The sequence below is a fragment of the Furipterus horrens genome, unplaced genomic scaffold (assembly GCF_987537825.1).
Source record: "Furipterus horrens unplaced genomic scaffold, mFurHor1.1.pri manual_scaffold_3, whole genome shotgun sequence".
Classification (NCBI taxonomy): domain Eukaryota; kingdom Metazoa; phylum Chordata; class Mammalia; order Chiroptera; family Furipteridae; genus Furipterus; species Furipterus horrens.
In genome coordinates, this window is record NW_028327173.1 from 129113867 (window position 1) to 129141416 (window position 27550).

General features: G+C 38.3%; 2 protein-coding genes across 11 annotated transcripts in view; one reads left to right on the forward strand and one right to left on the reverse strand.

The window, feature by feature from the left end:
* HECTD1 (HECT domain E3 ubiquitin protein ligase 1) overlaps positions 1–9504 on the forward strand; it is an 89109-nt gene extending 79605 nt beyond the window's left edge. For all 10 annotated transcript variants that reach the window (XM_090270156.1, XM_090270160.1, XM_090270157.1 and 7 more), the window contains 8 exons: positions 1114–1315; positions 1961–2098; positions 2377–2984; positions 4503–4581; positions 4707–4800; positions 5431–5581; positions 8654–8798; positions 8900–9504. In XM_090270156.1, the coding sequence (XP_090126282.1) occupies positions 1114–1315; positions 1961–2098; positions 2377–2984; positions 4503–4581; positions 4707–4800; positions 5431–5581; positions 8654–8798; positions 8900–9037 (1555 nt within the window). In that variant the 3' untranslated portion in view covers positions 9038–9504. The remainder of the gene's footprint in view (positions 1–1113; positions 1316–1960; positions 2099–2376; positions 2985–4502; positions 4582–4706; positions 4801–5430; positions 5582–8653; positions 8799–8899) is intronic.
* A 3474-nt stretch (positions 9505–12978) lies between these two features.
* Positions 12979–27550, reverse strand: part of AP4S1 (adaptor related protein complex 4 subunit sigma 1) — a 39221-nt gene continuing 24649 nt past the window's right edge. The window contains exons 4-6 of the mRNA XM_090270168.1: positions 26945–27013; positions 21724–21735; positions 12979–13532 (exon numbers count right to left, since the gene is read on the reverse strand). Of these exons, the coding sequence (XP_090126294.1) occupies positions 13404–13532; positions 21724–21735; positions 26945–27013 (210 nt within the window). The 3' untranslated portion in view covers positions 12979–13403. The remainder of the gene's footprint in view (positions 13533–21723; positions 21736–26944; positions 27014–27550) is intronic.

Consider the following 27550-nt stretch of genomic DNA (forward strand, 5'->3'; position numbering starts at 1 on the left):
GTATATCAGGACTGATGAAGAGAATATATTATTTGTTTTTTTTTTTTAAAGAGTTGTCAACATTGAAATATTTTGTTTCCAGTTGGATGTATGCTCTCTTGGAGTAGTATGGATTGATCTGGAATAGTGTGGGGTGGAGTAGTCATCCCCTCAGTATCCACTGGAGGACTGGTTCCAGGACCCTTGCAGATACCAAAATCTGTGGGTGCTCAAGTCCTTTAGTCAACCCTCTGTATCTGTGGATTTGCATCAGTGGATACACAGAGCCTACTATATACTGCTATCAGCTAGCATTTACCGTGTAGTTCTTAAGCAGCGTACATAAATTAGTGGTTGCTGGGCTTTCCGGGATTACCAAATTAAATGCTTGTAAATAGCTTTCATAGCATTGAAATATATCTATCTTCTGACCATTTAATATAGTACATGTTCTGCTTAATTTTGTTTTTTTTCCTCCTTCCACTAGATGAAATTTTTATGAGGGCTGGAATTTCTGGCTGTTCAGAGTATCTAATAGATATAAAAATGTTATAATTTAAAATGGAGCTGTTCGGTTTCCTGATAAGTTACATTGTTGTATCATTTTGTACCATGTCCAAAACATTTGTACATATAACTTCAGGCCTGGTGTTTAAATAGCATTGATTATGATTTCTGCTTTATAGATGAAGTTGAGTCTCAAAAGTACTTAGCTGAGTTGCCTGAGATTACCAAAAAATTGTAACACACATGAAAGTAGATCTTCCATCTTATTCCTAGTTTAAGATTCCTTCTCCTACCCTAGATGAGTTAGTTCTGTGTTGCTAACAAGGAAATGTTTTAAAATTACACTACCATTAAAATTTTTTTTTTACTAACAGTTTTATTAGAGTTTATTTGAGCTAAACAGAGGACATACCTGGAAGCAAGATCTCAGCAGACTTGTGAAAATACTCCCAAAATCACAATACCATTTTAATGGTGACTTTTAGTTTGTATCAAAGCAATAAAGATAGCTTAACCATTTTTCAGTTTCTCTGATGTTAGGAAATGTTTGTATTTTTATGTACTGGTTTGGTAGTACATTCAGCTGTTGCTGTATGCTGCAGCTATATAGATATTTTTCTATTTCAGAGCAATAGTGTGGTTACAAAACCGACGTGAAGCCACTGTGGAAAGAACAAGGACCACAAGCAGTGTAAGGCGAGATGATCCTGGAGAATTTCGAGTTGGTCGTCTCAAGCATGAAAGAGTAAAAGTTCCACGTGGTGAATCACTGATGGAATGGGCTGAGAACGTCATGCAAATACATGCAGATCGGAAATCAGTTCTTGAGGTACCTTATGTAAAATTCGTTTGTGTGCAGGAATAACAGAGAACCAGCCAGTCTATTTATTTCACTGTCTAAAAACTGCATTAGATAGAAGTGAGGAGGAATTTCTCTGCCCTCTTCACAAAGGCCTCCTTTGGCAGAGCATCTTTCATAAGAGGACGGCAGCTCACTTCAGTGGTCAGGATCTTGTGATTTAATGAGCAACAAAGAATATCTTCAGTCTTGAGAATGGGAAATGCTTGGTCTATTTGAAGGAACTACCTGTATCTTGACAAAGCCTGGGGCAAATAATAATACAAACAAGACATTGTTAATGTCCTGTTGTGCCTAACATAAAGTTTTCATACGTATGTTTGCATAGGAAAAAATATGATATAATAGGGTTTGTTTCTACTCAATTCCAGTTATCCACTGGGGGTCTTGGAATATATCCCCCATGAATAAAGAAAGACTATTGCAGTCTGTTTTATATGTTCACCAGTGTTTAATCATGTGATAGTTTACAACAAAAATGAAATAAACTTCCATGTTGCTTATATTATACTGCTGCTATAAAACAAGTATATTACTGGATTGAATATGACATTTTGGCAAGAATGGGATCATTTAAGCTCACTTCTACCTATAATTTATTTGTTCTTATTTTAGGTTGAATTTTTAGGAGAAGAAGGAACTGGCTTGGGACCCACATTAGAGTTTTATGCTCTGGTCGCGGCAGAATTCCAGAGAACTGACTTGGGAGCTTGGCTTTGTGATGATAACTTTCCAGATGATGAGTCACGTCATGTAAGACTTACTTTCCATTTTATGATTTGATTTGTGATGTTATTTTTAGAAAGTGTTGAAAATAAGTTATGCTTTTAGAACATAAGCCAGGTTTTTTTAATCTGAAGTTATTACTCAATAATCTTGATATTATTAAAATGTTTTTGAAGGATATTTAGTCACAAAAATAATTTAATAAAATGTGTATATAAATACTTTTAGATAGCTAAGTTAAAGATGTTTAGTGTTATGGATCTTTAATTTTATTTATATTTCTATTTCTCCCTTTAAAAAATTAGGTTGATCTTGGAGGTGGGTTGAAACCTCCTGGATACTATGTGCAGAGATCATGTGGACTGTTCACGGCACCATTTCCACAAGATAGTGATGAACTTGAAAGGATCACAAAACTTTTTCATTTCCTTGGAATTTTCTTGGCCAAATGTATTCAAGACAATAGACTTGTGGACTTACCTATTTCTAAACCTTTCTTTAAACTTATGTGTATGGGTGACATTAAAAGCAATATCAGTAAACTGATGTATGAATCACGAGGTGAGAGAGACTCACACTGTACTGAAAGTCAGTCTGAAGCTTCTACAGAAGAAGGTCATGATTCACTCTCAGTAGGAAGCTTTGAAGAGGACTCAAAATCAGAGTTTATTCTGGATCCCCCCAAACCGAAACCCCCAGCTTGGTTTAATGGAATTTTAACTTGGGAAGACTTTGAACTAGTAAACCCACACAGAGCCAGATTTTTAAAAGAAATTAAAGACCTTGCTATCAAGAGACGTCAGATTTTAAGCAACAAAGGTCTTTCTGAAGATGAGAAGAACACAAAATTACAGGAATTAGTGCTGAAGAATCCATCGGGATCTGGACCTCCACTTAGCATAGAAGATTTAGGGTAAGCTTTATAAAAACATTCTTCAACCTAATGGATGAATAAGTTCTAAAGCTTTTGTTTCTTTGTCCCCACTAATTTGCAGCATATCAGTAAAAAGCCTGTTCACAATAATAAGCTACAGGAAATATTATTTTTTAATTTAAAAAATTTTTTATTTGATTTTAGAGAAAGGAAGAGAGGGAGAAACACCAATTTGTTGTTCTATTTAATTTATGCATTCATTGGTTGATTGTTGTATGTGCCCTGACTGGGAATGGAACCCGTGACTTTGGTGTATTGTGATGACACTGACTATCTGAGCTGTCTGGCCAGGGCAGGAAATATTGATTTGAATCTTTGATTTGCTGGTATTACAAAGATAAATCAGAATATCTTATTTAATATAGTTTGTTAATCAGTAACCTCTGAAAGGTTATCTGATTTGTCAGATTGACAGATATATCTTATGTAAAAAAATCTAAAGCCAAAAATATTTGACAAATTTCTTAGCTAATTAACATGTAGCCTACATGGCAAAGCTCATAGTAGCTTGCTCTGTAAGTATAAGCCTTATCTTCAATGGCTGCATTGACTCATGCTGCAAGTTTTTTGATAAAACTTTAATTTATATATATGTAATTATTTTAACCTTGGTATGTTTTACTGTGGTTTGGGGTTGACTACAAGGCTTGCTTTCCCTCCCTCCCCTGTATTTAGAGTTTGATGGAGGGTGTGGTGGTTGCATAGTGTGAATTACTTTAGCGAAGCAATAGTTTCTTCCTGCAAAAAAAAATCTTATAACATGTTGTTGCCATAATTCATTGCAAAAATCTTTAGCTTATTCATTTTGTGTCATAAAGGGGAAATGAAATATGGAAACGTGGTGGTTTTATGCATTCTTTGCAAAGCCAGGTTTGTAACAGGTTTGGCTAATAGTTTTGTGTATAGGATTTGCATTCAATTTTTATTTTCGTTTTTAATTTTTTAAAAAGATTTTATTTATTTTTAGAGGGGAGGGAAGGGGGAAAGAGAGGGAGAGAAACATCTATTGGCTGCCTCTCACATGCATCCAGCCAGGGACCTGGTCCTTAACTCAGGCATGTGCCTCTCAGTTTGTGGAATGATGGCCATCCCACTGAGCCACACCAGTCAGGGCTTTAAAAAAAAAAAATTTTTTTTTTTTTTTTTTAAATTTATTTTTAGAGGGAGGGGAAGGGAGCAGAAAAGGGGAGAGAAGTATCAATCTGTTGCCTCTCGCCCGCACCCTACCGGGGACTGAACCTGCAACCCAGGCATGTGTTCTGACCATGAATCAAACCAGTGACCTTTTGCTTTGTGCACAATGCTCAACCAGCTGAGCCATACCAGTCAGGGGACAATTTGCATTTAAAAATGCCTCATGTCTAATAGCTAGGCTAGTACTTTATATACTGAGTGTTTTGCTGGAGAAGTGAGGGTTCATGGTTTTGGTGGCAATGTTATAAAAATTAAGTGCCTATGGTAGCCGAATGTTAATCTAACCCTTATTTTTCCTTCCAGTTTAAATTTCCAGTTTTGCCCTTCCTCAAGAATATATGGTTTTACAGCTGTGGATCTCAAGCCAAGTGGCGAGGATGAGGTAAAAGTTCTGCTTTTGGCAGAGTTTTAAGTTCAGAAGTATCTTATTACTGAAGCCAGTTGTACTAGGTGCTACTGAAATATTTCTAAATATAAACAATAATATTGGCAAATTTTTCTTTGCAGATGGTAACAATGGATAATGCAGAAGAATATGTGGATTTGATGTTTGACTTTTGTATGCATACGGGTATTCAGAAACAGATGGAAGCCTTTAGAGGTAATTTTTGTCTCTTTAGTTTAATCCCTCTCTTTTTACTTTGAGGCATTTGAAATTAAGGAACTGCTATGGTCAAGAATTGCTGGTAATCTCCTGATTTGCCCTCTAGATTTTGTCTTTCAGATAGTTAGGTCCTACACAGTACCTGAAACAGGTTGAAACATTCACAAGCTTTCACATATGCTCAGCTTCCTACTCCTGAGTTACAGGCAGGGCCCTGGCTCCATTTCCTCTTTTGTTAGTGGTCATTAGGTATCATTCTTTTCACATTACAGGATCAAGATGAATTAAACCATGCTAGAACTTTAGGTTCTTCTGGTGAAGATTGAAGCAAAATATACTAGACCTTTCAAAACTTACTGGTTTTGAAAGTGAAAACACAGCCTTGGCTGGCTTATATGACATGAGGGGAAATTAGAATTTGGTACTGACCATAGTGACTGAGTATTTTCTCTGTTCACATTTGTGATATTAAATTTCTGTACTTTAAACCCTACCACAGTTTTTTTCAAGCTATTTCATTTATATATATTTTGAAACATGTATTGATATTTTGATTTGAAATTTGGCATTTTGAAATTGTAATTTAGAAACTGAGTTGTGCTTTTTTCCTCTTTGCACATAATCTAGATGGGTTTAATAAAGTTTTTCCAATGGAGAAATTAAGTTCTTTCAGCCATGAAGAAGTCCAAATGATCCTTTGTGGAAACCAGTCACCATCCTGGGCAGCAGAGGATATCATCAATTATACTGAACCTAAGTTGGGCTATACACGTGACAGGTATGTATTGCTTATTTTTAAAATAAAATTGTTTATGTCCTCAAATCAAATGATAGGTGATCTCTAAAGAACTTTGACTTGGTGAATTTCATTTAGAAAGTAAGTGGAAAAGCAGTTAAAACTCACCATTACCAAGATGCATATATGTCCATTAGTAAGACTGAGTTTACACAGACAACTGAGTCTTGGCTAAGTTCAGATTCCTTTTCTTAGTTTTAAGTGTTCATTATTTTCAAAATTGGGTAAACTGTAAACCTTTAGGCTTAACTGCTTTTATATTAACATTTTATTTTTTCCCCTTCTTATTAAATTTATTGGTGTGACACTGATTAACAAAATTATTCAGGTTTCAGGTGCATAGTTCTATAACACATCTGTACACTGTATTGTGTTTCACCTCAAGTCAAGTCTCTGTCCATCACCACTTCCCCTATACTTTCCTCCACCTCTCTCCACCCTTCGGCAGCAATCTGTTCTATTTCCATTAGTTTTTTCTCCTCCCCACCCCTTTTTTGGTCTTTTTTGCTCAATCCCTCCACAACCCTACATCTAGATCCCTCTTCCCTCTTCTCCCAGAGCTGTCAGCCTGCTCCATATCTGAGCCTGTCACTGTTTTGCTTGTTAGTTCAGTTTGTTCATTAGACTCCACATATGAGTGAAATCATATGGTATTTGTCTTTCTCTGCCTGGCTTATTTCACTTAGCATAATGCTCTCTAGGTTCATCCATATTGTCGTAAAGGGTAAGATTTCCTTTTTTTTTTTAACATCCAACTAGTATTTCATTGTATAAATGTAAATTTTCAAATAATTTCAAATTTATAGAAAAGGTGAAGATGGTTGAAAGAATTCTTTATATCCTTTGCCCAGATTCACCTGTACTTAAGATTTTGTTGTATTTCTTTTATACATGCACACACACACCCCTATCCACACATAATAAATGTGTACACATATAGACACATAGGCATACTATTTTCTAAACCATTTGAGAATATGTTGCATTTATCATGTCCCTTCACTCTTTAATACTTTAGTGTACATTTCTGAGAATATGTATATTCTCCCATGTATGCACATTAGCTAGCAAATTTTTTTTTAATTTTTGATTTATTTGTTCTTCTATTACAGTTGTCCCACAGCTAGCAAATTCTTGAGCTATACTATTAACTAATCTATCACCCATAGTCTAATAATGTCCTTAATAGCACTCCCTTCAGCCCTGTACCTCATGTATCAAGAATTACATTTTGTTGTGGTGTTTTTAATCTGGAACAGTTCCTCAGCTAATTTTTTTCATATCACTGACATTTTAAGACAACAAGGCCCTATATTACTTTTTAAAAAAAGTTTCCAAACTAATGCAAATGAGAGATTATGAATTATTTTAAACTTAAATGATATTGTTTATATAACATTTTATTTTTATTTTATTTACTTATTTTTAGAGAGTGGGGAAGGGAGGGAGAAAGAGAGGGGGAGAAACATCAGTGTGAGAGAGAAACATCAATCGGTTGCCTCTCATACTTGCCCCATCAGTGGACCGAACCTGCAACCCAGGCAGGCACATGCCTCAACTGGGAATTGAACCATCAAACCTTCACCTTGTGGGTCGATGCTCAGCCAATCAAGCCACACCAGTCAGGGCTACATAGCATTTTTAAAGTAAACTTTTAATTGAAGCTTAACAGAGAAGTGCACAAATTGCATGTATAGCCTCGAGAATTTTCATAACATGAGCCGTCGGCAGCCGTCCGTCTCGAGAGACGATGGTGTAGCTTCTTAAGAGTCTATCTGCACCGCCGAGAATGGCTGTGCAGTCCGACTCGGGAGTGACACGTATCTGTCTCCTCCCGTGTTGAAGCTACAGAGCCTGGGCAGGGTGATATGGAGGGTCTGCTGTTGCCCATGCAGCAGACCCCCCCTCTCTTCGCAGCTGAAGGGTCCAAGGGAAAGACGGAGTCAATACAGCTTGGCTTCAGGTGCGCCGCAGGAGTTGCCGGTGTTGACTACAACGTCAAACCGCCTTAGGGACTCCGGCTCCGGATTTTCTGTCGGGGTTTACTCCCTTAGCCTTTCCCCTGAAGAGGTATGCCGCAAGGCAGCGGAGGTTTTTTGGAGTCAGAGTTTTCCTTCTCTGATAACATGAGCACAACTATGATAAAATTGGTATCCAGAATAAGAAACAACTCCAGAAAGTCCCCTTCCTCATCATATTCTTTTCTAGTCATTAAATCACTATTCTGGCCCTGGTCGGGTAGTTTAATTGGTTAGAATGTCATCCCCATGTACCAAGGTTGTGGGTTCGATCCCTGGTCAGGGCACATACAAGGATCAACAAATGAATGCATACCTGAGTGGAACAACAAATCGATTTTTCTCTCTTCCTCTCTAAAATAAAAATCACTATTCCTATTGATTAATTTTGCTAACAGTTATGTATTCTTTAAGGTGTGGCTTCTTTTTAACAGAATGATTGTGAAATTTATAACATGTTGTGGCATATAGTGGTAGTTTATTTCACTGTAACGAGAATGGGTTATTTCAGACCCCCTTTGATAACTTAGGCATATCTGGTTAAATTATGCAAGTGTGTTTTGAGCTTTTCTGAGTTGCTGGCTTTATTGCATGCTTGATCCCTATACTCCCATCAGTTCTTATTGAGTTCAGGAGAGACTTCAAGGACATATATATAAATCCTCATCTCAGGAGATGTGAATGGACTTGAAAGACATCAATTTTAGAGAGACATTGATCAGTTGGCTTCTGTACACACCCTGACTGGCGATTGAACCCACAGCCTAGGATGCGCCCTGACTGGGGATCAAACTTGCAACCTTTTCGTGTATGGGACGATACTCCAACCACCTGAGCAACCCAGCTAGGGCTTGAAGGATATTTTTAAAGTAGTTTGTGTCAGCTCATTTCATACTTACCTAAGAGTCTCTAGACATTGCTGTTGTTCTAACATGTGAATATTGTTTATTTGGTGGTTATTGCTGGCTTACATACTAGTGAGTGTTTTTCATTTAAATCATCTATCATATCACTATAACTGTTTCTCTTCTTTTAGCCCTGGATTCCTGAGGTTTGTGAGGGTTTTATGCGGCATGTCTTCAGATGAAAGGAAAGCATTCCTGCAGTTTACCACTGGTTGTTCAACTCTACCGCCAGGTGGACTGGCTAACCTACATCCCAGACTCACGGTTGTACGCAAGGTACAAACTCTAGCTAATGGGGAATCCAATTTAGTTAAGAATTGAAAGAAGGAAATATTTAAAGCCATGGTCTTCTGTTATTTTCAATTTTCTGTCTATAGGTTGATGCTACTGATGCAAGCTATCCATCAGTGAATACATGTGTCCATTATCTAAAGCTGCCAGAATATTCTTCGGAGGAGATCATGAGAGAGCGCCTGCTAGCTGCTACAATGGAAAAAGGCTTTCATCTCAATTGAGCTTTGAAGTGCAGTGGGAAACATCAGAGACTTTTAATATACTAGTGAAGCCTCTTGTGTTTGTGTGAAGAGAAGTATATGATCCTCCACGCTAATGACACTTGCCCTTTTTTCCACCATTAAGGCTTTAAGACATGTGGAATAAGTTCGTTAGCTGCTAATGACAAAACAAATCGTTTACCCAGCCAGCAAGTATATAGCACAGAGCGCTGTGTTGCTGCAAGGGCTCATGTGACTGGAATAAGGTGGTCCTACTTGACTGTTCCAAAGAGCACTTCTCAGATCTTCAGTGTTCACTGGTAAATTTCTAACAAGTGTATTTGTGTAAAGTTTGTCATTTCATACTTCATACACTACAGTTGCCATCACTGATTCCTGTTTTGCTGGCTGTTAAGCTACTTGGTCAAAAATCCTGCTTCCGTAAAACATAGAGAGTTAATGAGCATCTCAAGCTTTTTTTTTTTTTTTTCCTTGTTAATGATGCCTGCACTATCAGAGTATTCTAGTGTTCTCTCTTTGGCATATAATCATGCACAACCTTTTATTTCTTTGAGGTGGGAGTATATTTTTATTTCCTAAAGGCCATACTATGAAGATCAAATTCTTAAGTGTGTTTATGCAGTTCAAAAATAAAGATATATGAAGGGGAAAAGATAACAAAACACTGGTCTAGATGCAGGGCACACTTAGAGCGAGTTTTACTTTTGATTGTATTTTCTTTGTATATTATAAACATTTATTTAACTTGTTGCAGTTTGAAGTAAAAAATTTCCAAAATGTATGCTCAATAATCATTAAAATGTTTGCAGCGTACAAAACTGTGTCATGTGACTATTTCACTGCAACCATCAGATGAACTTGACCAGATATTTTTCATTTTCAATCATTGAGATTTAATTTTTTGAAATTATTACATGAAGAAATCTATTTTTCTATAGTAAATACACTTACTGGAACTGGAAAGCTAGAAATATGCTCACATGCTTAATTATGATCAAACTGTTATGTTCTTAAAGTATTCTTCAGCTAAAAATGGCCAATTTATTTGTGTTAACTTTTTAAATACCAGATCTGCTACTTAACCATTGTATCTGTAGGGATGTGTAAATCTAAGATGCAAGAATGATTTTTGAATGTTGTGTTAGCCTGAAAATAAACCACCAGAATACTGCTATTTTCTGCTTTTAAAGAAGGAGCCCTATGTCCATTTTCTAAACTCCACTGATTTATCACATCTGTGCATTTAGGTGAAAGAAATGTTGCCAGGCTTGATTTAGCCAAATGGCTTTTTTAGGAGCGAAAAGCATTTTTGGAATTGCCCATTATTTACCTGTTTAAAAGGTATGTTCCCTTTCTACATTAGAAGAGGTATTTCCCACTACAGTCAATCATTTGAGTACTGTTTTTATTCTCTGCATGAGAATGTTGTGACTATGTAATCAGAGACAGCATTGAAATAATTTACCTTATTGTTAGCTTCACAATTCTCTGTGAGAATAAAAGTTAAAATAAAACATAATAGCAATATTTAAATGTATGATCTATGCTTTAATCCAAAAAATAGTGGTGGTGATTGTCTCAATAAAGTCGTGAATGCATGACTAAAACTTTGTAATAGTATTAGAATTAACATCCAGTAATGTGTGTAGTAGTGCCATTATTTAAGTCTCTAAAATGTGTATCAACAGTCAGCAACTTCCAAGAGTAGCCTAGCAAAGGGGTCGTCAAACTATGGCCTGCTGCTTGTTTTTGTATAGCCCATGATAAACATGGTTTTAAATTTTTTAAGCGATTGAAAAAAATCAAAAGAGAAATATTTTGTGATATGAAAATGGTACGGAATTCAAATTTCAGTGTACATAAAGTTGTATTAGAACACAGCCATGATTATTCATTTATGTATTATCTGTGGATGCTTTTGCACTATACAGTGGACAGCGCAGAGACCATAAACCATAAGGTCCAGAAAGCCTAAAATATTTACTGTATGGCCCTTTACAGAAAAGTTTGCTAAATCCTGGGCTAGCACATTGATTGCTACATCAGGTAATATTGATGAGTCTTATAAAATCAGTAACTGTTTGAAACATCAGGAGTCTTTCTAGTCAGAGCATGTGCCTGGGACGAGCCCTGATTGGGAGCGTGCAACTGGTAGATATTTCCTTCCCCTCTTCCTCCCTCCCTTCTCCTCTCTCTAAAAATAAATAAATAAAATCTTTAAAGATTAAAAAAAAACAAAAAACAGTCACATCACAGTTCCCTTTTCATGAGTCAAATGTTATGAGACATCTACTGGGGTCTGCACATATACTAGGTAGTTGAGTATTTTTTCCTGTGATACCTACCGAGTATATTTTTTAAATTGTTTTTCTCTCAAGGTACTAAAATCTGTGCCAAGATGTTATTCAAGTGCTATTTTGGTGTGACCCAAAAATTAATTTTGTTCACTCCCTAGTTCCTTCTGGTGTACCAGTTTCAGCAGTTACCTCAATGTGCTACTGATTAAGTGCCTACCAACTAGGACAGTGTTTCCCAACTAATATGTCTCTGAAAGGCCTCTACAGCACTTCGATCTGGGCTGGGCCTTCCCCAGACATTGGTTATACACACATACCACTCATTGGCCTGGAAGGTCAGAAGTGTCACCTCTGCCGTCCTGAATGAGTCCAAAAACAATTCAGATTTGCTTTTGGAGTCTTATTATTGACTTGATGCCGGGTCTTCACAGATAAAAACTTTAGGTAGGCAGGTCAAAAATTTGGACACCCCTCTAGCCTCCACACACACACACCCAAAAGAAGAAAAAAATAAAACAGGACTGAGTGAATTATTAGTGCGTAAAATTTCCATGTATGTTCTTTTGCAGGAGGGTATTCTAGATGAAAGAGTTCTTAAAATTCCATTGGATAGCATAATGTCTTAATGTACCAAGACTATATTTCTATTTCCTCCGTTGCACCTGCCCCTTATCCCTAGATACACGTAAACTTTTTTTTTTTTTTTTTAAATCTGAGACAGTTATGTATATTCTGTTGACTGAGCACCAAAAGCATATAGAAAGGTTGGGGCCCCGGCTGGGTAGCTCAGTTGATTAGAATGTTATGGTTGAGGGTTCAGTTCCTGGTCACGGCACATACAAGAATTAATCAATGAATGCATAAATAAATGGAATAACAAATCGATGATTTCTTTTCTTCCTCCTCTGCCTTCCAACACCCACCAAAAAAAGAAAGAAAGAAAGAAAGCTTGGGGCTGGGGGAATAGGACATTGCTTTTTCTATAGTAATTTCACATTTCTTTATTTCAAGCCATTCTAGGAAAAGGAATTGAAGAAATAAGTTAGGGAGGGAGTACTGGGAGAAGGATTCATTTCATACCAACCTGAACAGAGTTAAAACTTTCAGCTAAAGTAAAATTCATTTACAAATAAGTTTACTAGTAAGACAAACCTTTTATAACATGGCATAATGGATGCTTAAAAGGGCTCTCTTAATGTTTAACCATTTACTATTTTGTAGTAACATTCTCTATAGTTAATAAATGATGGCATTGTAACTGCCAAGTGCCCATAAAATTGATCTCAGGCTTTTAGAAACTGGCAAATAAAATTTAATTCTGATGTTTTCATTAGGCACACAATAAAATTTTGACTTTTTAAGACTTTAAAACAGAACTTAACTGGAATGACATTGGTTAATAAAATTATGTAGGTTTGAGATACACAATTCTATGATACATCATCTGTATAGTATTGTATGTTCACCACTGCAAGTCAAGTCTCCTTCCATCACCATTTATTCCCCCTTCACCCTCTTCAACTCCCCCACCCGCTGTCTGTCCATAAGTCTTCCTCCTTTTCTTTGCTTAATCACCTTTCTCACCCAGCCTCCAGCCCCCTCCTCTTAAGACTTTAAAAAAATTTTTATTTTTCAATTACAGTACTTTCGAGTGTACAGCATAGTAATTAGACAATCATTTAGAAGCCAAAATGCGGTGTGTGTTTTAAGTCAGTTTTAAATTTTTATTGGCTGATAAAGAGCTGCCACACTTTCTTCCACCTTATGCTATTTCTGAATTTAATTTGCAAAGAGAAGCAGAGACCAAAAATAAAATTTGTACAAGTGGGGGTTGGGGAAATGCTTATGGTTAGGGGAAAAAATATCTCAGAAGAATTTTCTTTGTGCATCATATTTTAAAATATAGTTTTGTTTTCCATTTAGGAACTGTGGAAAAACACCTATTTAAAATGTCTGTAGAAGGATGTCTCATTTTGCAATGTGTGCTCTTCCAGATTCTTTGGGTTGCAGATGTTGAGAGGCATTCTGTGTTCCCATTTCCTGTGTCTGAGGCCAGTGCCTCCCATTATTCAGCTTTCCGACATCTTATCAAGAATTAGCAGAGGGGCAAGAATTCTTGCCCGATTTGTTTCTACAATGCAGCCGTTTAACACCATCTCATCCAAAATGATGTATACTTTATCCAAATTAAACATTATCTAGGGTCATATTAAGGAAATTAGTTTTAAGAGTTATAAAAGTGTTAACACTAAGTAACTTAGGACTCAGACTAGAATTTTTCCAGTGTAAATTAGTCTAAGCACGAAGGTTTTTTTTTTTTTAACAGAATTCTTGAAATAAAATTTAAAATTGGTGTCCATATTAGAAATTATCTTCTTCAGACATACACACCTCGTTTCACCTTGGTTAAGCTAACCAGACAATAGGAATAGAAATGGAACAGTTACACCTTTTTAGCCAGAGAGAGAAGGAATCAGTATAGTAAGAGCTGGAGAACTTAGCAAGTGACATTTGGTAAGACCATCACCGGGCCTCTAGCACAAGGTTGTCTTCCCAGACTAAATCAGCCAACAGTAATAGCCATAATTTACTGAATACACCTTACGTTCCATGCATTGTGTTGAGTGTTTCACACATTTCAGTCTTCTCTACGGTTCTATGACATACATATTATCCTCATTTTACTCAGGAGTAAACAGGCTCAAAACAGTTGTCTAGGGTCACATAGCTAGTAATTGCCAGAGCTGGACCTTCAGCCCAGTTTGGCCTTGACTGCTCTGCTTCCAGGTTTCTCGGGAGAGGCCTGAGGCTACCGAGTATACACCCTCATTCAGCCCTGAAACCTCCACCCCCAAACAAATGCCTTTACAATCTTGCATCTTAAGCTATCATCTATGTCACACAGGCTGAAGAAAAAATAACTATGAAGAGAAATGAATGATGAAGGCAAGTAAGGCAATGCAGCTGTTCCCGAACAGATAAAAATTGTGAATTTCAAGATAGTACCTCATAAATGGACAGTTCTAAAAATACTCACTTGAGAAATATGGAGACACTTAAACTTACTGATGTTCTTAATGGAATGTTAGTATAGGGCACGGGGGAAGAAGAAAATAGTCAGACTATGTATGATATCTACCTAACTAGAATGAGCCAAATTCTTCCAGGAGACCCTTCATTTGAGTACCTAACTCTCCTTTTGTGAATGAGATAGTAACAATGGTTGAATGTTTATGAATTCTGTTTCCATCTCTATTTAAAGAGTATTATCCTGGTCTTTTAAAAACAAACAGCTGACAGATTGTTTCAAACAGACAAACTTCATTCAACAAATAAGTGATTATATGCACCCGGGGAGTTCATAATTCAATAGTGAATCTTTCTAAAGGAAATCATTACCACCTGATATTTTTTCAGTAACTTCAGATGTTCAAATCTATATTTTATATGTATAGTGAAGTACATCAGTATAGAATGAGACAACCCTGTGAATGACTTCTAAGTTTCTATTAGGCTCTGTGGTAATATCTCATTAAGCTCTGTGCAGTCTTCCAGCAGAATAAACTTTTTCAGGAGCCCATGGGAATTGTCCCTAAGTGACCCAGAAAAAAAAACTTTATTCTGATATACCTATTAATAATATCTTCCAATTAGACAGATGATTGCTCTGTCCATGGCCAAATTGGGACCGAAATATTAGGCCCTTCACTCAATCATTTGTGTTCACCAGACCCAGAAGCCACAACTTAGAAGAACCCAAAACAAGGCAGGAATGAGAGCCAGGTACAAAGAAGGGGCTGAGTGGGGGAACACAGGCGGCTGCGTGTTAAGTCCCTGCTGTGTTCACTAAGGGCAAAGAAAACAGTACCTTTGAGAATGCAGCTCATCTAAGATAATTTCAAGACATAAGGAGATTAATTTTAATCTTTGTGAATTGAACTGGTTCATGGATCAGCTTCCTCTGAAGACTCCCACCTTTGGCAAGTAGATGATCAGCAATTTCAGATATCCCCTTGGGCAACTGGCCAGCTGTTTTGAAATTCAGATTAAGAATTTACTGCTGAATCACATCGACCACTGACATCCTCACATTGCAAGGACAAAGATCTTCAGCTAGTCTGAATTTCCCAACATCCTGGAAACACGAGTTGCTTGCTCAGTGAGGTCATTTTGTACTGTGGGCATGTGACTGTCTATCTGAGTATCTGGCTCAAACCTCTAATAATCATGCAGCCGTCTGGCACTAACTATATAGGGAAACCACAGACCAAATCCAATGTGAGGCAAAAGCCTGAAAGCTGATTTCCCCGTGGAATCATGTGACTCCTTTAAAATAAGAATCCAGCTGTTGGCTACATCTTGATTTAGTTCATGAGCAACTTGTGCACACTGGTGAAGCCAAGAGTAATGGCATTTAGGCTATATGCCAGGTGAGCAGGGACCAAAAAATACCCTATATGCCAAGCCCCGTGGCAATAAATGGGCACACACACTTCAACCCTGACATTAGGAATAGGACACTAGAAAGGCCTAGGCTGTTGGTCTATTAATGTGGTGAGCTGAGAATGACAATTTCAAGAAGGTCCTACCTTCAGGCTATACTGAACTAGACTGACTTAAAGGTTCTTAGGTTGGAGCTGATATGAACTAGAAACAGCCTCTCAAAGAGCAGATTCATAAGCCCCACTTTCTTCTCACCCTGAACCTAGAAGGCTTTCTGAATTTCTATGTAATGTAGATTGGAGTTGAACATCTGGAGGACCCACTAATATTAGTGCCACTTGAAATCAATTTTTTAATTAAAGTGATGGAAACTGTTTGTGGTTTCTATGTTGGAATTTTGATCTCTGAATCATAAAACACTTTTTCATCATGGTATTTTAACACCACTGTGGTGGCCTACTTATCCCTTAATAAGAGAAAATTGAGCAGCAAACATTCAGATGGGACCTCAGCAGCAATTCCAAGGCAGAGCCCTGCCTAGAAACAGAAATTTCTAACTAGATTTTGGTCTCCATCTTCTGTCTTAATTTATTTTCCGTCTTTCTTTTTTTAAAGATCCTAGCTAGGTAAAAGTTCTTTCATACATGAGGGTAGGAAAAAAACTTGCTCTTGTTATTTACACTTTGTTTCAATTTCCCATGAAACTAGATAAGCTGTGAAAGGCCACTGTCTTCACATTCCCCACCCTACATATAAAAGACTACCGTCATGAAGGTTCTGCAGAGCCCTGGATACACTCCTTATAATACAATCTTCACTTAGAGGCTTAGTATTGTCTCTCATTAATTAGGCCACTGAACAGGAATTTTTTTTAAGTAGGTTTTCTTAAAGACCCATTCATACTCCAAGAGCAACAAAATATCCAGGTGTAATTTTTAAACGCTTATATAGGCTTATGTAAAATTATCCAAATAACGCCAGTTGGCGGCGGGTCATTTCTTCTGTATCATTCCTAACTGTTGCTTCCCATATCTTGCTGTCACTATCCCTGAGTAAAACAAAACCCAGAAGCACGGTACAGAAGGAGGAGCTGGGGAGGAACCGGAGCGGATGGACATGGCACCTAAGGTCTCAGAACACAGTGAAAGGAAATAGATGGCTAAGGCTCGTGGGAGCCAAACAAGCCTGTTCAGCCTGGAACATTCACATCTCTTTTCCAGGTGAATGGCTGACTCTCTTGGGGACTGTTCGTGATTCTCATCGTTCATCACTCATGACAGCACTGACTAGCACACTCTGGCTGGGACGGGTCCCAGTCTCAACGTCTGCACTTCCTGACGCTGGGCCAGCTGCACACATTCCTTCCAGCCTAGGGCCACCTCTCTCGGCTTCCAGTCCCGCTTTCAACTGACATATTTTCAAAAGGAAAAAGAGATGTTTAGCAATCTCTGAACGGGAACCCCACTTGTGGAGAGCATGCTCTTATCAGATACTCTCCTCAAGATTTTTTTTTCATTTCTAACTCCTGCAAGCAAAGATTTGTGTTTCTCTAAAACTTCTTCCCTAATTCAGGAAAAAGCTTTGACAACACCAAGACAGCATGGTGGTGACAGGCACTTTAGAATGTGTTGTTAGCAACTAAATTGCTGCAATCTACTCCAGATGATTATGAAATTTTTAAAGATTGTGTCAAATTTAATCTTCTAATATATAGCCCTAGAATCAAGGGCCCTGGAAATCCAGAATACCAGCTATGCCTCAAAGTAGCTCTCTCTATGGATTGGGACACATGTCACAGAACCTCCTGGCCCCTTAGCTCTTCATCTACAAAGTGAGGTCTTAACCTGATAATTCTGTGGTTTTCTTCAAACTCCAAAGTACTCAAATTCTCTGATGCTAACAGTCACCTTCAGGAAGATAGCTAGTTCACTCACTCCCTTCTGCTATTATCAAGCCTTTCCTGATGTAGGCTACATTATACCTCCCAAGAAATTCTCTTGTAATGACTTCCTTATTGTAACTTTCTGAGACAACACAGAAAATTTCAGTTTATTTCGAAGCAGCTACTTCAGTGGAGAATGGCTAAGGGGTGGGGGGATTGTTTGTTTTTCTTGCCAGTATTTCCATAGCCTCTAGTTGAACAAGTACTGTGATTTCTCATTAAGTTAGGCTGAGATTATTTCCTACTTGGAGAATCCCATTCTGGTTTCTGGACCTCTAAAGGTGTTTAGGATTTTAGGATGATGGTGAAGGAGTAAGATGCCCCCCATCCCCTGCCAGCGGGCAGTATATCAGGGCCTGACTGCAGATCTTGGTGGTCTTATGACCGTCACCCAGTGCATTCTTTCCAGGGAGAACCAGGGTAGGTAATGACCTGCGTCACAGCAAGTGCAAGCAGAATGGGGTCCCTTCCTACTCCTTCACCCTCAATTGCAATAAAGAGGGCAGGAATCAGGGTACTTTCACATTACCCACATAAACTTCAAGCTTCTAGCTTAAAGTTTGGGCTCTAAGGACTTGTAAAATAAAAACGTGAACGTTTTAAAGATTTTCTCTAAATATTTTTGAATTAAAACATTCTGGATTCTAGGCGTACCCTATATTTGTGGAGGAGTGGGCACAAGAGTATAAATAGGAACCCCAGCCTGTTCCTGCTTTTCTCCCCTTGCATGTGTGGGTTACCACGGTTACCATCCCAGCCACTATCGTTCCTGTCTAGTCCTGGGGTGGGAGTAAGGGAGACATCTGCAGAAGCCCTGGCAGCAGGTTCTGGGATATCTGGGCACCCAGTAAATTCAGGGGCCCCAGGTAGCTGGAGGGTGGTCAAGAAGTGGATGGGGGACCTGCAGGCTCTCGGCAAGCACCCTCAGCCCAGGTAGCAGGAGGCTGCTGAGGGAAGGCTGGAGTAGGGACCCAGGAAAAGGACCCTAGTTGTCCAGGTTACGGGCAGCACTACTGCATTCCATTCTAACCAAAATAAACCAAGTCTTTAAGCCTCTTTAAAGGCGCCAAATGCCAAAAAGGCTGTTAAGGTTTTCTGTATCTTCACACATACAGTAGGTGTGCAGGCATGGAAGGACTGGACACCTCCCTCAGGGCACCGCTCACAGGTATAGCAGAAGCGGGTAGACACAGCTCCTTTGAATTACAAATTGTCTGAAGAATTCAGCAAACCTAAGGCTTCAGAGCAGAGCACATTTTGGGAGGTTCATCAGTTGGTTCCTAAAACCATCTGCAAAAAAATTATTTATCTTTATTTTAATTTTTTTATTGAACTAAAAACCACTTTAACTCATGGAATCTGAAGTCTTAAATAAGTCTACCAAAGTATGTAATAGGACAAACTTTCCTCAGGAATCCTCAGACATCATTTCAGCCCCGTGGGTAGAGTGGAATGGGAAGAGGGTGCAGGGATTTATTCATGGCATGTGAGTGATTTAGGTCATGGACGTGCTTGCTCCCAAGGGTCCAGCCCCGCCAGACACGACAGCAGCAGTCTCCACTTAGCAGAAGGGTTTTCAACAAGTCAGAATTTCTGTCCTGATTTTTGTGCTTAGGTTGTTTCTTTATAAAATCCCATCCCAACTTGCTCTGTGAAACCCATACTAAGGAGAAACGTAAATGGTGTAGTTTATTTCTCAAAATCCTCATGTGAACTCTGGCTCCAGGGTGGAAAAGCTTCCAAAGAAAGGCTCTGCCTTCTGCCCTCCTGTTGCTGCACCAAAGTGAGCCTTAAGTCATGTCTGTGCCTTGGGGGCTGACAAGGACAGCTTTCGTGAGCCTGAGCATGCACAGGGTTACATCCTCTGAGTGTTGGGAGAACCAGCTCTAGGTTATAAGGATATCAGTTGTCTGTTTTCAACCCTTCAAGGACTAAGGAAGTTTTCCTGGCACAACAGACCTCAGCAACATTAACAGTTCCAGGAGGTTCCTGGTTATATGCTAGCAGGGCGGAGACACAGGTCGCCAGGGGCCTTCCAGAGAGAGCAGAAACCAGATGCACCTCCACAATGCTCCCTGGTCTAACTGTCATGAAACTGGTCTCCCTGCACATGTAGCAGTTAAATAGAACTATGTCTGAAGCAGAATAGATCGTGAGTTTTCAATTTTTTTTCCAGATAGCTGAGGATAAAAACGCTTTAAGAATGTCAATAGAAGAGAGGTGCCCCAGGCCCTGCCTGGCCTGCCACCTGCTCCACTTCCATACCGTTGGAGATTTCCGTGCAATTATACCTAGAGATTCAGATCCCTTCTCCTAATCTGTCAGATGCACATGCCTAAGTCATTCCTTAGGACGGCAAATAGGTGCATAGGACAGAGGAAGAGAAGGCAAAATGAAACTAAGTGAGGGGAAAGATACAAACTGTGTGCCTCAGCGTGGAAATTAAATTCAAACAAGAATGCTGGAGCTCATTTCATGGACCTATGCTATACACCAGCAGGCTACAAAGCCAGGTCCACATCTACTTCTAATAAACATCTAGTCAATATATAAGATATATCACTTCAACTGGTCCAACTACACTCCATATCCTGACACATCTGATTCACTTTAATTCTCTGAATATCTAAACTTGTATGACTCTCCCCTCCTGTTCTAGGTGTACAATAACTCAGCTCAGTCACCTAGAGTCATGGCAACAGCAAATATTAAGGCTGAAAGGATTTTAAAGCTCTTTTGATCTAAACCTATCATGAGATGAGAGGTTGTGTGTCTTGTCCAACACACACAGCTGGCTGGTGGCAGGACCAGAAGTGGAACTTGGGTTCTACATTCCCAGGGAGGTGTCTTGTCTATCAGCTTTCGCTATCTTCCTGATGACTTTTTAAGTCAAAAGGCATTTTCTGGTTCCCCTGTACAAGGAAGAAGAGATTTATTTTGAATTGCTTTACAGGGCTTAGTTAAAATGGAATGTTACATGCTGATGATATACAGCCTGGTCTTGGGTCTCCGAAGTCAAAGGGATCATAGATTCAGGTCACTGACCACTAGAGGGCACTCAGATTTTTCCCTGTTCATTTGAAAATGCTTCCAAATACAGCCTGCAAATGAAGTTTAGCAACATGATGACATTTTCTATCAGTAGTAAAAGGTAAATGGCCATTTCTCCAGACTATACTGACTCTGGGCAAAGGTGTCTAAATGTATGTATAGCTACATATACATAAACATGTTATGATTAATAGATATTTGGTATAATTAACGTTACTATTTCAGATACAAGCCTAATACTTTCTCAAAGTACTCTTATTTATTGCTTTCAAGTGGTAAGGAAATTTTTGAAGTAAAAATTAACTTAAAAGTCAAGTTATCACCAGACCACTCACACAAAACCCAGTGGGTTTCTGCTAAAATCTGCACGCCTACAGTATTCTAAGCAAATCATGCTTGTTGTTGGGGCCCTTGGGTACTTTGGTTTAAAAGAGAGACGAGGAGAAAAGGAGAGCATTCTCTGCTATAAAAGGAAATGAATATAAGCCAGGCAATTTCTTTAAGCCTCTAGCTTATCATCTCTGAAGGTCTCATTCTGATCATGTGGAGAATTTCTGGAGACTTATACCTGGAGCCATGAAAATCCATTCTCTGTATGAGGACCTAGCACTTTCTGCCTGCATTATTTAAATTCTAAAAAGGTCTATTCCATATACTTAAAAGGAGTCAAATTAACATATAACAGTTATTATTTAATACCACCATAGAATTGTACCATCTGGAAAACACAAAATTCTTAAGAACTGTCTCTGTACAAAAAGGTGGTGTGTTGCTGCTAAGCACCTGCGCCTCTAGCTGTCCCGTCTGAGCTGCTGATGACTAGCACTGCAGCGTCTAGGTTCTGCTAAATTGTTTTCCTGCCCCATGGTACTGACGGCACTTACCTGATAAAGACTAGTCTGTGTTTTGCCAAGTACTGTGGAACACTTGGCTCACAGCATTGAAAAGGATACATCTAATTCACTCTGGAAGAGAGAAAAGAGTGCAAGGATGAGAATAAGACACTGGGATACCTCGCATGTAGCTGAGTTAGCACGGTGCTGGCCACACGCCTGGACGCAGGTGGAAGAGGCCACTCTGTGCGCAGAAGCATGAGCGTGGAAAGCCCTGAGTTTGGGATTATGATTTAAAAAAAAATATGCTGCAGTTTAGAGGAATGTTATAGGCCAGAACAATAATCTTTAGATTGTAAAGGGGATAAACTAACTCAGCCTTTACAGATGATAAGTAATTTGTTTTGATAGGTTTATCAAAAACCTTTATAATGTGTTTACCCTAGAATCCATCAATTTTACCCCCAGAAGTCTATCTTAAGGAAATAATTAGATAAAAGCACAACAGCGTGTGAAAGGATATTCAGGGTAATGTTAATAGTAGCAAATTATTGAAAACAAGGGGGACTAGTTAAAAAATTCTAGGAGATACACAAATGATGATGTAGGTATATAAGTACTGACATATTGTCGAATAATAAAGCAAGTTATAAAATGGTATATACAGTATCATCCTGTGCATAAATGTACACATGGAGGTAGACAGAGGTAGTTAGACACATATGAAGCTTGAGAGGAAATGTACCTAACAGTTGGCATCAATAAGTGATGGGCTTACTGATCCTTTCCCTTTTCCTTTTGCTTACATGTATTTTAACATTTTTCAATGAACATAGACATTGATGTCATGAAAGTCACAGAGGGAGAACCAAAAGTAAACAGTTGAGTTCACATTGGAAAGGACTTAAGGTTTGTCACATGCAGGCCTGCCAACCATGATCCCACTCCCTCGGCAACAGCCCTCAGGTCTTGCAATGCTGCCCCCTTTAAAGCTAACTGAGTGGGGTTTTTGTTTTGAAATGTGATACTGACTGGGATGCTTCTTTCAGCCCAGACAGCAGCATGAGACAGATCTCCAAATGCAAGATTTGGAAGCTCTAAGATTCAAAATAGTCCCAGAAAGAATGTTTAAAACTCAGAAACCTAAAAATAAATTTTTGATGACAAGGCATTCTCCATGAATGGGACAGTTTCTATTTTCTTTCCTATAAGTACTCTTCCCCTCCTCTGTCTCTTCTTTTTGTCACCACTGTCATCCTGCATCACATCCTCCAAGTCCTGTATAATCACCACGTTTAAACTAAATTCCAATCTTTACTTATGTGGTTTATGTGGTCACTGATTCTCCCTAGAATTACACCTGGAATTCAGCAACATGCTATTTAAGCTCAGTCACTGAATATAATAATAATGATTTTAGAAACCTTAGCAATGCTAGTGCTTGCACCCAGTCTTTATTCTCCTAGGTTTAAAATATTGCCAATTTGGGAATTTATATTCTTCTTGGTAGGTGTTCCCTTCAAGTGGGTAATCATGGCCAGCTCTGAATCACAGACCCTGACTTGCAACCAGTCTGTCTTAAGAGAGTGCTTGTCCGGGGATAAGCAAGAGCTAGCATTATGCTGTCCAATATGGTAACCACCAGCCTCATGTGGCAACTTAAATTAATTAAAATTAAATAAGATTAAAATTCCTCATTGACACTAATCACATTTTTAGTTTTCGAGAGGCACATGTGGCTAGTGCCTCCTGCACTGGACGGCACAGGTACAGAACGTTTCCAGGACCGCTGAGAAGTTCTTTTGGATATTGCTGGTCTGTGATGCTCTGTCCAGGCAATCAACAGAAAGTTGGATTTTAAAGCCAGCCACTCGGCAGCTTCCCGGCTCCAACATCTGAACTAGGAGGCAACTGACAGTAGCCTCATGTATTGAGGCTTGGTTCTTAGGCGTAAGCGTGGATCAGAACCGCCTGTAGAGCTTGTTAAAACAGACTACTTGGCCTCAACCCAGAGTTCCTGAATCAACAGACTGAGGCAGGTCCAGAAGTTTTCCTACCAGCTCCCAGGTGATGCTTATGCTGCTTGTCCGGGAACCACATGCTGAGAACCTCTGCACTAAGGCAATGAAGACAGGCTGACTGATTGTTCCATGAAGGAGTTAGCCAAACGTTATTTCTGGCATCAGGAGTTAGACTGATGATATAATTTTTTAAAAGATTTTATTTATTTGTTTTTAAAGAAAGTGGAAGGAAGGGAGAAAGAAAGGGAGAGAAACATTGACGTTAAAGAGAAACATCAATTGGTCACCTCTAGTATGCACCCCAACCAGGGAGTGAACCCACAACCCAGACATGTCCCCTGACCAGGAATCAAACCAGCGAACTTTAGCTTTGGGATGACACCCAACAAACTAAGCCACACCCATCAAGGCAAGATATAACTTCTTAACATGCATTTTGCTCTTAGCAGGCATTAGTGCACTCAATATTAGTAACTGTGGATTCCACTCACTGTATCAGGAAGAAGCAGGTTGGAAACAATGCATTCCTGATCATTTTATTTAAAAGCAAAATGAAATAAACAAAACAACTTTTAAAAATCACCTTGTGCCACTACTACTTCTCAAGAATATCTAACCAAGGCAGAAGAAGGCCTACGGTAACAGAGTAAAACACCTTCACTGATTCTTTTATAAAGACTATTGATTTCAAACTAACTACAAAGCTAAAGGCAGCAAGAGAGTGTGGTATGGGCAGCAGGATAAACATACAGATCACTGGGACAGAACTGAAAGTTCAGAAATAGACCCTTACATTTATGGTCAACTGATTTTTGACTAAGGTGACAAGACAATTCAGGGGTGGAAAAGAATAGTCTTTTCAACAAATGGTGTTGGGACAATTAGATATCTACATACAAAAGAATAAAGTTACTGTAGACCCTACTTCATACCATATACAAAAGTTACTCACAACGTATCAAAGACCCAAGTAGGTGATAAAACTATAAAATTCTAAGAAGACAAGAGTAAACCTTAATGACCTCAGGCTGGGCAAAGCCTTTTCAGACAGGACACCAAAAACTTAAGCAGCAACAACAACAAAATAAATTAACTGAACTTCATCAAAATAAAAAAGTTATTATGCTTCCAAGGACACCATCAAGTGAAAAGGAAACTACTAAATGGGAGAAAATATTTCCAAATCATATCTGATAGAAGATTTGTATTCCAAAAATAGAAAGAACACTTACAACCTAACAATAAAAAGACAATGCAATTGAAAAATGGTCAAAGGATTTGAACAGAATTTCTTGAAAAAATATACAGATGGCCAATAAACACATGAAAAGCTTCTCGACACTGTTATTCATTAGTGAAACACAAATCAAAATCTCAGTTGACTGGCCTCTATACCACTTCACCCACTAAGATGGCTATAATAAAAAAAAGACTGAATAAGTTTTGGTGAGTGTGTGGAGAAATCTGAACTTTCATACACTGTTGATGGAAATATAAGTCATGCAGCCACTTTGGAAAAGTTTGGCAGTTCACCAAAATGGTTTAAAAAATTTATTTTTAATTTTTCAATTACTGTTGTCATTCAATATTATATATTAGTTCCAGGTGTATAGCATAGCGGTTAGACATTTAAATAACTTACAAAGTGATCACCCTGATAAGTCTAGTACCCACCTGACACCATACACAGTTATTACACTATTATTGACTATTCCTTGTGCTATACCTTCTATCTCCACAGCTATTCTGTAACAACCCTTTGCATTTCCTAATCCCTTTTCCTTTTTCACCCAGCTCCCCGACCCTCATCCCATCAGTTTGTTCTCTGTGTTTATGAAACGGTTTCATTTTTGTTGTTGTTCGTTCATTTCATTTTTTAAATTCCACATATAAGTGAAATCATATGGAATTTGTCTTTCTTTGTCTGACTTACTTCACTTAGTATAACACCCTCTAGGTCTATATATGCATTGAGACAGAGGTTCTCAGGTGCAAGCATGGATGAGAACTACTTGTGAAGCTTGTTAAAACAGACGGCTTGACCTCAACCCAGAGCTGCAAATGGTAAGATTTCATTCTTTTTTATGGCTGAGTAATATTTCGTTGTATACATGTACCACATCTTCTTTATCCAATCATCTATTGCCGGACACTTGGGTTTCTTCCATATACTGACTATTTTAAAAATGGCACAATGAACATAGGCATCTTTTTGAATTGGTGTTTTGGATTTCTTTGGATAAATACCCACAAGTGGGATTTCTGGGTCATATGGTAGTTCTATTTTTAACTTTCTGAGGAACTTCCATAGCGGCTGCACCAAGTCAAAATGTCAAACATGGAGTTACCATATGATCCAGCAATTCCACTCCTAGGTACAATATATACCCAAGAGAACTAAAAACACAATTCCACACGAAATGTGTTCATAAATGTCCATAGCAGCATTATTCATAACAGCCAAAACGTATAAGTAACCCAAATGCCCACCAAGTGATGAATGGATAAACATGTGGTATATCCATATAGTGAAATACTATTTGGCAATATAAAGAATAATTACTGATACATGCTACAACGTTGATGAATCTTGAAAACATTATGCTAAGCAAAAAAAGCCAGTCACAGAAGACCACCTATTGTACAATCCTATTTATATAAAATGTCTACAACAGGAGAAGTTATAGAGAAAGAAAGTAGATTAGTGATTAGGGCCTGGAGCAGGTGGAGTGGATAACTGGGAAGGAAATGCTAATGGGAATGCTGTTTCTTTTTGGGGTGATGAAATATTCTAAAATGATTGTGGTCACAGTTGCACAACTCTGTGTACCAAAAGCTATACATTTTATGTGGGTAAACTGTATGGTATATAAATTATATTTCAATACAGTTTTTTTCTTTTCTTTTTTTTTTTTAAGTACTATTGGAAAGGAAATCATGTATTCCTTAAGAGGAGAAAAAGGAGTTGGTTTTGAACTTGAAAGCAAGGGTTTGGATGGAAATGATATAAATTAAAAAAGAGACCTAGGGGAAGCAGAAGAAAGAAAAACAGGGAGCAAATTAGACAGCAAAATCTCCTAATTGAGAGAAAGATCCAACAGGTTCTTAGTCTTTTAGAAACAGTTCTTGATAAAGAATAAAGGCACACATAGGTTTGTGGCACTTTGCATGAGCCAGAAGCAAAGGTAAAGAAAATTTGCTATTGTTTGAATTTTAACTTTTACACATTAAAGCTCTGTATTAACACATGTTCTTGATATAGACCCATTTTGGGCAGATTGGCCCGAGGACAAAAGCCATTTTTTAGTCATTAGACTTACCACTCGGCTGAAGTACTCATCTAAAACTTCCACAAAGTTATGAATAAATTCATAAATCGCCATCTCATTCTGAAATAAAAAAGGAAGGATGCAATTAGTTTTAGAATGGCCCATGTGTAAATCAGACATGGAGCTGCTTGGAGCAAGCAGGTTTTAGAGCACGTGGCTTGGTACACATATAATGATGGGAGCAAAGTCGCTTCCCACAGACAAGTATTCAGAGTGGTTTTATGACTCACTTGTTTAAAATAAGTTTATTAAGAGAAGAAATGCAGAAAACCTTAACCTCTAAAAATTTTTTTAATGTTCACAATGAATCTAGATCGACTGAAATCAGACTAAGTCTGGTGTTCAGAATCCTGAGCTCTGCTCCCTGGCTTTATCAACAACTGGTTGAAGCAATTTTTCAGGTTCTTTCATGCCATCAGTTTTCCATCTGAGAAGGTGTGAAAATCACTTCAAAGTTTGATTCATAGATGAAATCTGAGATTTCAACGTATTTTAGATCTTAAACACCCTTTCAGAGATCCATGGCCATACGTGCTATTGATCGGGGACTGACATTTCTGAAGAGATAAACTAAAATCTGAGCAGATGTAATTACAA